This window comes from Crocuta crocuta, unplaced genomic scaffold, assembly GCF_008692635.1.
Source record: "Crocuta crocuta isolate KB4526 unplaced genomic scaffold, BGI_CrCroc_1.0 scaffold246, whole genome shotgun sequence".
Lineage (NCBI taxonomy): Eukaryota > Metazoa > Chordata > Mammalia > Carnivora > Hyaenidae > Crocuta > Crocuta crocuta.
The window spans coordinates 5604097-5620005 of NW_027531902.1; the positions used below are offsets into that span (position 1 = coordinate 5604097).

Below are 15909 nucleotides of genomic sequence, written 5' to 3' on the forward strand. Positions count from 1 at the left end.
ACATTTGCTCATGTCCTGTGTGCTGACATCCATCTGACCAGAGCAGAGTCCATGGTCAGAGTCAGCAGGAGGGAACACTGTCCGCGAGGCTATGACAAGTGTATGGCTCTATGATACTTGCACAGGGGAGTGAAGAGTTGGGGCCATCAGTCTTTCTCACCTTCTCATCTAAAGCAGCTGCCTGTTACTGTATCGTTTTTATTCTCTCCTGAGTTCTGATACTTTTATTATCGAATTCTGTTTCTTTTTCATCCACTGTTCCCAAAACATCAGTTCCCAACAGCAGGGACTTTTGCTGCCGTATTCATTGCTACATACCAAGTATCTACCTGCCACAGGGTGGCCATTTACTAAGTCTTTGAATGAATGAATGAATGAATGAATGAATGAATGAATGTTTCTGTTTGGGGATTGGGGGGTGGTATTAGAGCTGGGTCTTGAAATAGTAACAATCACTAACATTTTTTGGGAATGACTAAAGCCAGTATGTGCCGGGTTTTCGGCCTGGGTTCAGTCTGAGGATCACTGCTTCGTGTGGCCCTCCACAGGCAAAGGAGGAGAGGCAGGATGTTCTGGTTAGAGCCATAGAGCCCTGAAACAGCACATCTTAGTAGAGGGTTGGAGAGAGGCCCATTGTGGCTGGAGTGAAGGGAGCTTGGTGGGCGGTAGCCAGGTAGAAGAGATGAAGTGACACTGGAGCCCAGTGGTCAGGACTGTCAGTTCCACACCTGTAGGGGAGCCATCACATCAGAGTCTGCAGAGTGGTACCCCTGGGGCTGTGCAGTGCGCAGCCTGAGAAGCTGTCCTGGCAACGTAGCAGATCATGAGGGACCTCATATAACATGTCAGGTTGGCTGGAGGCCTATTCTGGAAGTTGTCTTTGTTTTTGGAAGAAGGTGGACATTGAATGTCTTTTAGCAGAGGTGTGCCCAAGCTATAGAACAAATTGGAAGCTGCTAGAGGTCCTTTTGTGTTGAGGCATGGTGGGAACTGGACAGATGTCAGCTTGGAAGGACACCTCAGTGGTACCCCAAGGCTGGAACCTTGAATTGTGCTGGGTAGGCTGTATTTATTGGAGACCCCAGACGCTGGAATGTGCTGTGTGGGCCTAGAGCATCTCCCCCTCCACCGTCTGCACCTCCCCACCTGTGTAGATGCCCCAGGTCTTTCCTGAGTCCAGGGGCCCCCAGTGCCTGGGACCTCAGCCTCCACTGGCCCTTGTCACAACTCTGCTAGGTAACGTAGGGAAAGCCCTGGCATCACGCGTGGGTGATGTGTTGCCAGCCAAGCACAAGAACACCAGGGGACCTACCCCAGCGTCAGGCTGCCTTTTGATACTCAGTCGTCTGGGTCGGAGCAGATTTTTATTAATGTCTTGAAACTTGAACTCTGCTTGTAGTGGGGGAAGAAAGAGGAAAGAGATCTGAGTTCCAGGGTCAGCACCGTAGGAGACCACAGGCTCGCAGCCTCATTTCTCTGGGCTTCAAGCCTCTTCCGTAAAATGAGAATAAGAACTTAGCTTGTTGTGACAAGTAGGATTGTGACAAAACTCCGTTACAGCCTTATCGTTAGGCACGAATTTCCCTTCTCCTTCTGGAAGAATAGAAAGTCACTAAGAACGTATTTTGTTGCATATGACCTCTCTTTTGATCTTCCTGGCTCAGCCTTCAGGATTCCTGCGAGGATGAAGAAGTTCCATCTCAGAGAGGGGAAGTGACTTGCTCCAGGCCACGCAGCCTGCAGGTGGTATGTGAGATCTGCGTGACTGCACAGCCCCACCTCTTTCTGCCACTTGTTCATCCAGTCAGCACTGGTGGCTTCCCGTGTGCCAGACCCAGTCCGGGTGCTGGGGAATCAGCAGAGAAACAAAACCAAACCCTGGCCCTTTGGAGCTTGCTGTTTTGTGAAGTAAACAGACTAAACGGGCAAATAGGAAAAGGATCAGAGAATGCAAAGTGCAGATACTTCTCTGCAGGGTCTTAAACAGGAAAATATAGAGAGTGGGGGGTGGGTGGTCAGGGCAGGCCTCTGTGAGGAGGGGACCTTTCATCAGGGACCTGACTGAGGAGGAAGGTCACCTGAAGTCTACAGGGAGCATGGCTCCAGAGTGGGGGGCCCACGGGCACTGAGTGGCGGCCACCCCAGGCTCTGGCCTGGCTTCCTTGGGCTGGGGAGGCTGGCTGCCTGCAGAGAATCCTCTTGCCCTACGGCTCCGTGGAGATTTTTTTCCCCTAAAACATCTGAGTTAGTTTTAATGAACAGAAGCTCCAGGGTGGTCTTCCCCTGACAGCAGAGCATCGTGGGGTCTCCAAGGGCAGCTCACATGGAGGTTGACTCCCCAGAGCAGCTTTCTCTCTCCCTGGGTTTCTCCTCCCCAGTTCTGGGGTGTTCTGGAATCTCTAGGCTGCAATGAACCCATGGGGAGGGGTCAGCCTAGGCAGTTGAGGCACCAGCCCGCCTCCAAGGGGATGAGTTCTCTTCTAAAGCTCTGCTTGGAGCGGCCCTGTGTCCCTGTGGACTGGTAGAAATGTGCAGGATCTTGTGATTCATCACATTCCAAGAGGAAGGATTTTGTAAAGGAATTTTCTCACGGCCGTGTTTCTGAGCTGGGGTATTACAAACACTTCGGCCATCGTGGGTCAGATGAAGCTGTAGTCTGAATGTTTACCCGCTTGGGAGATTCATTCATTCTCATTACTTTAAAAATCTTGTGTTTAAAAAAAAAAACAAAACAGTTCTTCTGCGATGAGACTGCTGCCCAATCTGGTTCACTGGGGAAAGGGGTTCACTGGGGTAGGGAGAGGTGACCTCGATGGTGCCCCAGAGCAGAACTTCGCAGGCTGGTCGTGCGGGAGAGTCCCCCCAAGAAGGAAACATGGTGTGTTGAGTCCCGTGTAACAAGTGCACAGTGACGCCGCTGCCCCCACCCCCGCCGGGACCACACCGAGGAGCCAGGGGGCTGCATCAGGGCTCCTGCTTGGCTTTCAGAACTGCCTGAGCGGAGAACCTGCTCCCTGTCTGTCACAGGTCAGCTGTCCTGTCTGCACACCCAGCTGCCGGAGCTCCCTCAGGCAGTCGTTACTGGTGACGGTAGAAGCCTTCCTGCCGCGCCTGGTCGCAGGGTGTGGTATCCAAGGTTCCCTTTGTTCCCAGGATCCCATCTCTGTAGAGCCCATATCTTCTTGAAGCCGTGTGATACCTCCCTGATCGGATGTGGTCCCCACCCACCCGACCTCTGTCTGCGCCTTTGTGCGCTCAGCCTCACCTTCTGGATGTTTCCGGGCCTGTCCCCACTACTGTCCCGGCCTATACAGTCCTCCGAGCCTCATTCCTCTGTTCTTACGCTGGGGTGGGGTGGGGTGGGAGAGGGCTGGGGTGCGGCAGATGGGATGTTAGAAGGCTGGGTCCCAGGGAGACCATGAGGCTGAGGGGTCAGGTTTGTGATGGCTTCTGGCCTGCTCATGTGCTGACCAGAGGCCGAAGGGGGAGGGGCGAGGTGTGACGTGGTTGCATTACCTCGGGTGGAGAAGAGTTCTGAAAGGAAGACCTTCCCCGCTTCCCCGGGGGTGGGAGTTCCAGAGACTGTACGGCACCGGAGCTCAAGGCTGAGTTTGGAGGAGCCCGTTTGTCCCAGTCACGCGAGAGACACGTTTCAGACTCTCAAGTTTTCCCTGTGGCCTACGTTTTCCCTGGGTCTACAGTTCTGACCTATAGTGAGAAGCAGTGCTAGTCAATATATTTTAGAGGAATGACAGCCTCCCTGCTTACGCCATCACGTCCCCCCTGAGCTGGGTGTTCTCCTGCCAGCGGTGACCCCAGGGGCAGGGACGGTGTCACAGTGAGCTCCTCAGTGCCAGCACTGTGCTGGGCTCCCTGTGGAGGGAGAGAAACCCCTTTTCTCAAATAGACTTTGAAGAGCACTTCGGTTCTGCTGAATGAGACATGTTTATACTTATAAACATGAAGCGGGAAATGTCTGAATAGTGAGAGCTTCGAGGTCACGCCCACTGTTGTGTATGCAGGCCATGCACACCCTTAGATGTGCCCCTTTCTTCTGGATCAGAGATGTGACCAGCCCCCACGAGAGTGCTTTAGGGCTGGTATCTTGGTGGCAGTGTTTTATAGTTTTAAAAATGTCCAATACTGGGGCGCCTGGGTGGCTCCGTCACTTAAGCTGCTGACTTCGGCTCAGGTCAGATCTCGAGGTTTGTGAGTTTGAGCCCCGTGTTGGGCTCTGTGCTGACAGTTTGGAGTCTGGAGCTTCTTTGGATTCTGCGTCTCCCTCTCTCTGCCCCTCCCTTGCTTGAGCTCTGTCTCTCTCTCAAAAATAAACATTAAAAAAATAATGAAAATAAACAAAAACTAAATAAAACCGTCGGGTTACAGGGAGTATTGCAGGCTGGGGTTCTGCATCGTGCAGCAGGGTGTGGAGCAGAGCTGTCCTCTGGTTCTGAGTCCTTGCTCCACATCGGCTCCTTCTCCTGTAAAATTGGAACGACAGGGCCTGGCCTTGAGTAGATTAACCAAGATGAGGCAGATAAAGTGTGTCCCCATGTCCAGGACCTAATGTGATGTGAGGTGATGTCCCAGGCAAAGAAACTGAGGCCAGGAAAGGGGACTCCTGGACCCGGCCACACATCAGGGTCCTCCGAGAGTGTTTGCAGACTGCTGCCCACCCCCGCCCATCCCCAGAGCACCCCTGGGGTGGAGCCAGCTGGGAGACCTTGACCCAGGTGACTGTGCTCCTGCGTGTTGCATGCTGAGAGGTTGCATGTGGGCAGAGCAGCAGCGCCTCACTCCCCAACCTTCCCCTAGAGCTGACCCCCACCCCCCCGCTTCCTGGCTGGGGGTCTCCTCCAGGTGGCAGCCTCGCCTTACCTGATTTGTGCCCTGGATTTGGAGGCTGAGAGACACCTGTGGGGCTCTGGCTCAGCTTCCGGCCACTTACTGCCTGGCCTTGGGGGACTGGTGAGCTCCTTCCGAGCCTTGTGGCTATGGCTGCGTGGAAGAGAGCGATTGGGGTGGAACGGAGCAACAGCAACCTGAGGACCTGTTAGTTGACGGAAGTTTAGGGAATTGGGGGAGCTCTGAGAAACCCACAGCCTGGGGCTCCTGGGAGAAATCTCTAGGAAGGAGTAAGCTCACTGGGATGTGGGGAGGGAATTCCCTGGCCAGGGAGGGACCTGTGGGGCCCACATGACTCTCCAGCGTGTAGCCCAAACATGGCCATTTGCCTCCACATCCCCGCACAGGTGAGCTGAGAGTACAGGTCGAGAAGGGGCGGGCAGCGGCCTCTGTGACTCGGGGTACTCAGGGGACCCCCTGGCCGCCCTAGGAACCGACCTGCCTTGCCTTCCCTCCAGCCTTTCGCAGCAGGTCATCTCCAGGCCCCACCTCTGCCCTCAGAAGTGAGGTCTGATGAGGGCCAGCCAGGGTCGGGACCTCAGGGACTTTCAAGATGAGTCAGCCCGTCCCTCAGCTCATAGATGGTGAAGTGGGGGCTCCGGAAGTTTCCTGACCTAGCAGGTTGCCCATCTAGCGAGCAGCAAGGCAGCGGTCTGGCTCCTCCTGTTTGTTTTCTGCACCTGCAAGTGGAAGGCAAATGTGGGGCTTATTTTAAAATAGTCACAGTTGGCCGGAGGGAGCGCTGCCCCGTATAGATGGTTTCTAGGGTGAACCAAACCTGAATCCTGTTATACCCTTTTCTTTTTATGTTTGTTTATTTTGAGAGAGAGAGAGCACGCAAGCAGGAGCAGGGGAGGGGCAGAGAGATAAAATCCCAAGCAGGCTCTACACTGTCAGCTAGGAGTCTGATGCAGGGCTCAAATGCAGAACTGAGAGATTGTGACCTGAGCCGAAATCAAGAGTCTGACGCCTAACTGACTGAGCCACCCAGGCGACCCTGATACACTGTTTGGGTAATAATCTCTGGTAGGAGTTGGTCTGAAGGTTTCCTGTTATAATTGTCCTTTTTCTACAGAGTAGGTGGTTTTCTTAGAGGGGGAGCCCTGATGGGTAATGACAATGGTAATTCGTGACACAGGGCCTAGTCGGCTCTACCCACCCTGTGAGGTGGACAGGCAGGGCCTGTTGGGGGGCAGTAGACCCCTGGGCGTGGAGCTCTGTCCGTGGCTAAGTGTGACAGCCCAGGTGGTGGCCAGGGCCAGAGATAGGTCAGGGTTGTTGATACTAGTAGGTATGGGGCCCAGGCTTGTGGCTTCTTCTAATGCAGCTACCCCGTTGACCTCTAGGACCCAGACCCTTGGTCCTGGTGACTCTGCTGTATCTGGATCCTGTGTTGGTTTTGGCAAAGTGCTCCCGCTCAGTGAGATGCATGAGGTACAGCCTGACCTTGTTGACTAGCCTCCTGTGCCATGAACTTGGGGCTGGGCAGATCCTAAGGCTATACAGCCCCCAAAGTAAGGTAATCTCTAGGCTGTCTGAGGTTCTAGGACCGCAGGCCGGACTGGCTTTGAGACCCAGCGGGATCTATGTGATTTGCTTTGACTCACTTAATGTAAGTTGGCAGCTCTTTGGATTATCAGGTATTTAACAGGTGGCCTGAGGCTGTATTGATACTGACTGCTCAGGTGGGAATGGCCAATCATGTCCAAGCAGAAGTTCAAGAGATGTCCCATAGGATTTTCGAAATCACGCACTTGCCCCATGAATGGTATAGTGATCGGGGCTGCCCGGACCCAACACAATGAGTTGGTGAGTTGCTGGGTCCAGCAATTTAAAGAGATTGTGAGGTCTGCATCTGGTGACTCGATGACCAGTATCAAGACCCACCTCACCTACTAACAAACTCATTAATCAGTGAGCCAGTGTTGAGTGCCCAAGCCCTCAGGAGCTTTCTCCTGGGGGTGATGGGTCCTCAGGTTTAATACTGATCAGCCCTGATAAAACACAAAAACAGGGGAATACGGCGTAACCAAGAGTATCCAGAAAACTAATGTCAGGATTACCTTCCTGTTTTCTGTAAAGCCATCTTGTTTAAAAATTGACTTCCCTGCATTTTTCACCTCTCCAGAATCCCTTATACTTCACTTAAGAGAACACTTTCTTCCCCTGGGCCAGAAATAAAGAACTTTTGCCTCTCAACCCACATCTCAGCTAGACTTCTGCCTGAGAAACCACACCCTTCAGAGGAGGGGTCTGCCTTCCTCTGGCGGGACCTCAGGGAGCCAAGGTGGGGAGGGTATGAGCCAGCCTCAGGGAAGTGGGAGGGGCCAGACCTTGTTGGAGATGGCTCTTGGCGGTGGCTTTGGAGAAGCAGGTTCCAGCCCCAAATGGGGCCCAGCCAGGGTCAAAGACTGTGGCCATTAGTAGCAAGCACCAGGAATGAGATGTGGTTTGAATATTCAGGTCCATATCCAAGGTTACCTGCAGCAGGAGGTGGAGTCTGCAATCCCAGCAGCTTCTGGAAATGGGCTGGGGACCACAGACACCTAGGGGAGCCTGGAGGGGGCCAAGGATGGAGGAACAGACTCTCATTGTGCAAGAAGGCCTTTATACCAACATACTGAGCTTGCAGGACAGATATCCGTTCCCACAGCTGCCCTGTCCCCTTCCCGTAGCTTCCTCATGGGATCTCGGTACTGGGACTGGCCACCTGGCAGGTGGGGTTGGCTGGGAAGATGCGCGTGAGTCCCAGACACCTGTATACCTGCAGCATCACGTGGAAGGTAGCATGGTGACTGGGAGTTGGCCCAGCACTACTTCACGTCTGTGACATTCAGTACAACCTGAAGCTTTTAGGATTATACACCCCTGGCTAGTAGAGCAGGATTTTCTACACTCTCCTTCCAGCTAATCAACATAGCACCTAAGGTCACCTAATAAGTAAGTCCTCACTAAGCGGTGGTTGAACAAATGAGAGAATGGATGAATTGGGTAGCAGAGGGACTGTGAGGCACACAGGCCCATGGGATTGGCCAGTTTCGCTGCGCCGTGAAGCAGGAGGGGCGAACAGCCCCATAACCATCCTTCCAGGCCTTGGCCTCACCTGCCCAAGGTAAGCAGGGCAGGGCCCTAAACATCCTATCGAGGTCAGAGGCTCGCCAGGGCCCTCCCTGGGGTGTGATTTTCGTTACCATCCACCCCCTTCCTTCTCCATCCTCTCTCCTGACCATGTACCTTCAGCATTGTCCTTTTCTCTCCTTGGGGCACAGATCCTGGCCAACGTCTTCCTCTACCTGTGCGCCATCATGGTGGGCGTCATGTCCTACTACATGGCGGACCGCAAGCACCGCAAGGCCTTCCTGGAGGCCCGCCAGTCGCTGGAGGTGAAGATGAACTTGGAGGAGCAGAGCCAGCAGCAGGTGAGGCCTTTTCTGGGTGGCCGTGCAGCTGTGTAGGCCTGGAGCCCAGGGCCAGCGACCGGGTTCAGAGAGGGGCTGGTTGGGAGGGGGTGGGCCCGGGACAGTGCAGTAGCCCCCCTGGGCTCCCTGGGGGCTTGGCGATCACCTGCCAGGGCAGGTGCTGGCTGCCTCCTGGGCCGATGGCCGTCACACGGCTCCTCCTGACTTCGGGGAGCTTGTCATGCTGGAAACCTGCCCTCTCCCCTCCTCTGTACTTGACCTAAACCTTCCCTCCTCCTGTTTTTTCCTCCATAATTTAAAAGTTTTTAAAGAACCACATTGGCCCAAGCAGTCACCAACTCCCCGTGTTCCTCCCTCAGGTGAAAAAGAGCTCTGTTTATTCTGAGCGCTTTTCTCCCATGGCATCACTTCAGGTGCGTCCTCCTCTGCCACCCTTCCCCGTTCTGTGGCAGATTCACCGTGTGCACCTACCGTGCACCCAAGCCGTGGTCTCTGCAGGGTGGTGGGCCCAGGCCATCCTGCGGGCGGCCTTCTGGGTGAGGCCCATCAACCCGCTCCCCGCCACCCAGGGCGCTAAGTTTCCTTCACGCTCTGTGTGTCTCCTACTTCCTTCTCCTCCTAAGTCCTAGATGAAGAAGTAAAACCAGCCCAAACCCTGGGGACCCCACTGTTTACATTTTTCCATCGAGAGAAGTGCCTGCTGTCCCCGCTCTTTGTTTACTGGCTTTACTCCAGCCCGATCCACCACGGAACCACCCCGTTCTCGTGTGATTCAGTCTTTTAAATAGTTTCTGGCCTGGATTCATCTCCAATGCTTTTTGAAGGTCTGCAGAAATTACATCCACCAGCTTCCTGTTACCCATAGGTTTATGTCCCGTTGACAAGCAAGCTCAGTAAGTTGAAAGTAGAGGATTCCCTGCTCTGGGAAGCATGTCATTTTGTGTTCAGGTGGTGCTCTTGGCTCTGGATTCACAGCAACTGCTGTTTGCATAGAGCCTGCCACCCAGGTGCACCGGGCCAGAGTTCTGGGGGCCTCCCTGGAGCCTTGCCTGGGGGCCCCCCAGTGTGGGCCTCCCCTTCTCTAGATGGTGCTCTTCGAAGGCACACACTGAGTCATTTGCTGATGAGTCCTCACTTGCCCTGTCCTGGGATGTGTTTTCTCTGTTTACCAAGAATATCTAGAAGCTTCTGAGCTGGGCCTCAGACTCCACTCCTTCTGAAGGGAGATTTTAGAAGGGGAATCTCCCCAGCTTCCGGTGCCACAAGGGGCCACGCTTAGCAGCTCTTTGAATTTGCCTCCTTGTCCCCATCCCTGTAGCCTGTGGTTACCTATGAGCTGCTTCTGCTTGAAAGTAAGTAAGGAGCCCCAGTCTTTGACTGGCTTTAGAGCCCCTTGAAAGGCGTTCTTCAGTTTCTGTTTTACATACTGGCTTGTTTCTCTCTGCGTCTTCTCTCTCAGACCGTGGAGGCATCTCTCTGGATCCTNTAGGTCAGGAGTTCTTTTTTTCTAGAGTATTTGTGCAGCCTTCAGCACACCTGTCAGTCTTATCTGCCTCACGATGTGTAGTTGGTATAATCCAGAACATCTGTCACATCAAACGGTGCTTGGAGGGGGGCGTCCTGGTGTGGCAGAGGAAGGTCCCGTGTCTCACCCGGACCCGATGTTCTCTGCGTAGATAATGCGGACAAGTTACCCACCTCTTACAGCCTTGCTTTCCTCATCTGCAAAGCGGGGGGGGTCTTGATTTTCCAGAGCAGGGGTATCGCTCCTTGTCCTGTAGGTTTCCCGAAGGCAGAAACACCGAAGTGCTTCGTAACATGTAGAGCTCGGAAACGGTGGCCGTCAGGCTGCAGCGCGCAGGCCGCGCAGCGCACGGGCAGTTTGCGATGTTCCCGCCGGGCAGGGTCCTCGCCCGGAGCCTGGGGCCTGGCAGGGAGGGCCGCTCCTACGAGCTTCCGGCCTCCCGAACGCTGCGTGGTGGCCAGGGGGTGTCGCCTCGGTCCGCTGTGTTGCTGTGTCGTGAGCAGCGGCAAAGCAGACGGTGGCTCCAGGAGAGAGGGTCCGGGGAGGCAGAAGGGAGGTGTTCAGGGACACAAATGTACACCCCCAGGCCTAGCTGGGACGCAGCAGGTGCCCGTAAGTATCAAGTGCAGTGAATCTGTCTCGCCCAGAGTAGCCCGAGTGTGACCTTGGGCCAGCTCCTTCACCTCTTTGGGCCTCAGTTTCCCGATGTGGAAAGTGTACGTGAGAATAAAACCTTTGGTGAAAATGGGATAATCGCATGAATCCCTTCAGGAATGAGGAAAGCTCTGTTCCCGTGAGGAGGGGCCGAGTTCTGCACCCTCCCCCCACCCCCCACCGTGCGTCAAAGTTTGCCCGTGTTTTCCTTAGGACTCGTGACCGTGTGCTTGAGATCTGCTTGCAGTCTTACTTCTTTCCACGTCCCTGGACATCATGGCTGTGCTGGGCTTAGGAAATAACTTGAGAAGTGTTTCCTCTTTCTAACCTGGGGGAGCTTGAAGAAGATACGGGTTCTTCTTGGCGGGGTAGGACTCTCAGGGTGCCAGGGTGGCTCAGTTGAGCATCCAGCTCTTGACTTCTGCTCAGGTCATGATCCCAGGGTCGTGGGGTTGAGCCCCACATCAAGCCCTACGTTGGGCTCCATGCTGACAGTGAGGAGCCTGCTTGGGATTCTCTCTCTGTCTCTCCCTCTCTGCCCCCTCCCTGGCTCATGTGTACACCCTCTTGCTTGCTCGCTCGCTCGCTCTCTAAAATTAAAGAAAAAAAAAAAGGCTAACTAGTGAAGCCCTGTGGCTCAGGGGTTTTCTTTATGAGATTCAGTTCCCCTCATAGGTACAAGGCTTTTGGTTTTTTGTATAAGTTATAAAACATTTTTGTTTTTTCAGAAACTTACTAACTTTATATAAATGTCACATTTTTGACATGTTTACTCTCTTTATCTTTCTGTGGGATTTGTAGTGATATTCCCTTTTCATTACTGATATGGTAGTTTGGGCCTTCAAATTTTTTTGTTTGTTTGTTTGAACTTAATCCGTCTTACTGAGGTTTATTAATGTTTGAACCTTTTCAGGAAGACACGTTCCTTTGTGTGCTTCCATAACCCATTGTGTTTTTAACTTTGGTTCTCTTCTCCTTTCTTTGATATTGATATATCATGTTCTTTTTTACCTTCTCGAGATGGAATTTAACTGATTTTAGCATTTTTCTATTTCTGTTGTCATTTAGTTCAGAATACTTTCTAATTTCCACTGAGATATCTTTGATCCTCCAGGCTATTTGACGGTACATCAATTAATTTGCAAGCATATAGGGAATTAAAAAAAATTTTTTTAATGTTTGTTTATTTTTGAGAGAGAGAGAGACAGACAGACACACAGAGCATGAGTGAGGGAAGAGCAGAGAGAGAGGGAGACACAGAATCCGAAGTAGGCTCCAGGCTCTGAGCTGTCAGCACAGACCTCAATGTGGGGCTTGAACCCATGAACCTGAGACCATGACCTGAGTCAAAGTTGGACCCTCAACCCACTAAGCCACCCAGGCACCCCCAGGGAATTTTTAAAGTCTTCTTTTCATTATTGATTTTAGTTTACTTTGCTGCTGTCAAAGAACATATTCTGTGTAATTTTAGCCCTTTGAAATCCATCAGAACTTGATTTTTGACCTCTCACTTTTGATTGATCTTGCTGTACTTAAAGACAACATGGATTTTACAAAAATGCATCAAAATATCTTTCAACAATGAAATAATGCTGATATGTGTCCGTCATGATGCATTTGCATCTACCCCATGCACCCCATGGTGCATTTGCATCTAAGGTAAATTAGTACTTTTACCTTTCTGGGCACAGTGCAAGGGCCTCACAGCATTTAATTCGCCCTCCCCCAGACTTTCTGGCTATTGCAAGTATTTTATTTATTCAGTTAAAACTTATTTATTTATTTATTTATTTGATGTTTGTTTATTTTTGAGAGAATGAGAGAAAGAGAGAGAGAGAGAGAGAGAGAGAGAGAGAGAATCCCAAGCAGGCTCTGCGCTGTCAGCCCAGAGCTTTCATCTTCTTGAAGAATTCCCCTTAGCATTACTTTTCACGAAGGTCTGTTGGTTAAGTGTCTGCATTTCTAATTGCCTGGAAATATGTTTATTTTGCTTTCAGTTTTGGAAGTCACTTGTCCAAGGTAGAGATCTAGGCTGACCGCTCTGTGCTCTGGGTCCTTGGAAGGCGTCATTATGTTACCCTGTGGCTTCTACTATTTTTGTTGAAACACCAGCTGTTCTGACACACTGTTGCTCCTTTTAAAGTAAGACATACTTTTCTGTATTTTTGCCCTCCGGTTGCTTTTGTACTTTGTCACTGGTGTCCAGCAGTTTCACAATGATGCGCCTGCAGGTTTCTTCGCAGTTACCCCGCGGGGTATTTGAGGAGCTGCTTGAATTTTTGGTCTGATGTCTTTCATCAGTTTCAAGATTTTCAGCCGGTATCTTTTTGCCCCATTCTTTTTCCTTTCCTTCCAGCACTCTAGATGTCCTTTATCGGACATTTTTACCGTGTTCCATAAATCTGTTTTTTTCTGAACCTTCCTTTTGTTTTTCATTGCTTCAGACTGAGTATTTTTATTGACCTAACTTCCCAGTTACTAATCCTTTGTCTTCTCAGTGCTTGAGCTCCTCTGTTGAATCCTTCATTGTAGTATTGTATTTTTTTCATTTCTAGAATTTCCATTTGATTTAAATAAAAAACACATTCCAGGGGCATCTAGGTGGCTCAGTAGGTTAGCATTCAACTTTAGCTCAGGTCATGATCTCATGGCTTGTGAGTTCGAGCCCCGTGTCAGGCTCTGTGCTGACAGCTCAGAGCCCGGAGCCTGCTTCAGATTCTGTGTGTCTCTTTCTCTCTGTTCCTGCCCTGCTCGCACTCTGTCTCTCTCTCTCGAAAAAGAATAAACATTTATAAAAATAATACTTAAAAAAAGAACACATTCCACTTCTCCAGTTAAGTTCTCCATTTTGTCATCTATTCTTTGGAACATAGTAAACATTTTAAAGTCTCTGACAATGGCCATATCTGAAGTACCAATGGGTCTGCTTTTCCTTGTTGAGTTTTGCTCCCATCGCATGGCATCCTGGCCTTAAAATATTTTTTAACTAAAAATTTACTTAAAAATTTTTTCTAAGTTTGAGAGAGAGAAAGCATGGGTCGGGGAGGGGCAGGAAGAGAGAGGGAGAGAGAGAGAATCCCAAGCAGGCTTTGCACAGTCAGTGTGGAGCCCAATGTGGGGCTCGAACTCATGAAACTGTGAGATCACGACCTGAGCCGAAACCAAGAGCTGGATGCTTAACTGACTGAGCCACCCAGGCGTCCCGCATCTTGGCCTTTTTAAAAACAAGCTGGGTAAATTAAATGCTGAATATCGTGTGTGGAAAATAGTGGCAGTTCTGAAGGATGTCTCTCCAGAGAGGACTCGCCTTGATCCAGCGTGAGGTCTAGAAGATATAGGGCTGGGTTTCAGTCTGAGAGCTGGTTTCTGTTGTGCCTGCTCTTAGGAAATAGTCCTTCAGGAATCTTAACTCAAAGGCTGGTCCTCCCCTCGAGGGACCCTGGACCCCCCGGCACGAGAAGACAGCCAAACTACCCTTCAGTGTTAGCCTCTCAGCTGTCACTTTCCGCTTGAGTTCTTGGTCTCTCACGCCGTGTCGCTTGGGGGTGGGCAGACGCCTTTGGGAATTTGTGTAGAGAGAGGCTCTCTTCTCTCCAGGACCTCACCCCTCTGCTCTGCCTTGGAATCCTTGCTCACCAGTCCTTGTTTCTCCACCCCCTTGGAAGCTCAAGCCATTGCTCCCCCCCCATCCTCTGAAGCCTAGCCTCAAGGGCAAAAGTGGCAGAGTGTGTCGGGCTCACTCAAGTGTGTTTCCCTGCGCTCTCCCTCTCGTCCTAGCCGCCTCCCTGAAGACAGCTCTCTTATCCAGCTTCTATAGCTGTTCTTGGCTTAAGTGTTGGTCTGATGTAAGCGCCTCTACAATAGCAAGAAGCAGGGGCACCTTGGATGGGGGTGGGGGGACTCAGACGGTTGAGCATCCGACTTCGGCTCAGGTCATGATCCTGTGATTCATGAATTTGAGCCCCACATTGGGCTCGCTGCTGTCAGTGCAGAGCCTGCTTCAGATCCTCTGCCCCCTCTCTGATTTCTCTGCCGAAATCAAGAGTTAGATACTTAACTGACTGAGCCACCCCAAGCGGTGCCCATGCATGTTTTCAATGTTCAGAAATATTACCAAATTGTTTCATATAGAGGTTCGAACAATTTGCCCTCCTCCCGGCAGTGATTGAGAGTGTGCTTAGGTGGTTAAATTTTCCTTGTTTATCGAGAAAATGCTTCTTTGACGTGAAACTCCCGCAGCTCCTCTCAAAATGCCTGTCGGCAAACCCCAGTGGCCCGGAAGGGGCCCCACGGCCGCGGCGTCCTGTGAGCCCTTTCCTGCTGTTAACTTATTTGGTTCAGGTCACCACCAAGTAGACTGGGGTTTGGGAGAGGTTTCTTTGTTTGTATTTTTTAACATATATTGTGCAATACTCATTAAAGGCAAGTATAAAGGAAAAAACCCCGTTGACAGAGGACTCTTCCTTCAGGTCTTATTCTTCTGTGTTTTGAGTGTCCTAAAACCATGTCATCCTGAATATAGAAAGTACTGCCCCATTCTCGTAGATCATTCTCATAGAAAGCTGTCAGAATAGCAGCCAAGGACTGGATATTGGAGCCTTTAAGCCTGTGTCCTGTGGCTGCCAGGGACGTGCAGTGTAAAGAGTGTGTTCAGCGCGGTGCCCGGCCCTAGCAGCCACTTGCACGGTCTACGTCCTGCTGCTGGTGGTGGATAAAAGCATGCAGATACAGAGTGTAGAAAAGACCCCCAAACTTACATCTTTTGGGTGTGTCTTATAAAAATAATTTTTAAAAATACAAATGTGATCAATTGTGTGCTCAGCTAGAAAAGGTTTTAGAACTTTGTGGGTTTGCTTTGCTTTCTTTTTCCTTTTCATGGAGGTGACATTCTTACAGAGTTAACCATGTGAAAGTGTGCAGTCGCGTACCTTCCCTGTGTTGTGCAGGCACCACCTTGTCCAGTTCCAAAACCTGTTCACCACTTCAAAAGCAAACCCCATACCCAAGCCTGATTCTTAAAGCCGCACAGAAGGGCACCTAGTGAGCGTCGGGACAGCCCCGGAGAGCAGGTTCCTTTCCTTGCCTGGAAGGACAGAAGCCCAGCATCCTTGCACACACCACTGTCCTGGGCATTCATGCTCGCGCGCGCGTGCGCGCGCACACACACACACACACACAGAGTCCTGGGTGCTCCTGCTTGTGCGCACGCGCATGCACACACACACACACTCCTGGTGCTCACGCTCACACACACACCTCCCCACTGTCCTGGGCACTCATGCTCATGCATGCATGTGCGCAAACACACACACACACACACACACACACACACAGTGTCCTGGGCACTCCTGCTCGCACACGCACGTGCGCACACACACACGCACTGTCCTGGCATTCATGCTCACA

At 51.5% G+C, this 15909-nt stretch overlaps 1 protein-coding gene across 1 annotated transcript in view; it reads left to right on the forward strand.

Annotated features, from left to right (window-relative positions):
• Positions 1–15909, forward strand: part of ADCY3 (adenylate cyclase 3) — an 89272-nt gene that overhangs the window by 38475 nt on the left and 34888 nt on the right. Inside the window, exon 3 of the mRNA XM_077774041.1 lies at positions 8175–8324. Within this exon, the coding sequence (XP_077630167.1) occupies positions 8175–8324 (150 nt within the window). The remainder of the gene's footprint in view (positions 1–8174; positions 8325–15909) is intronic.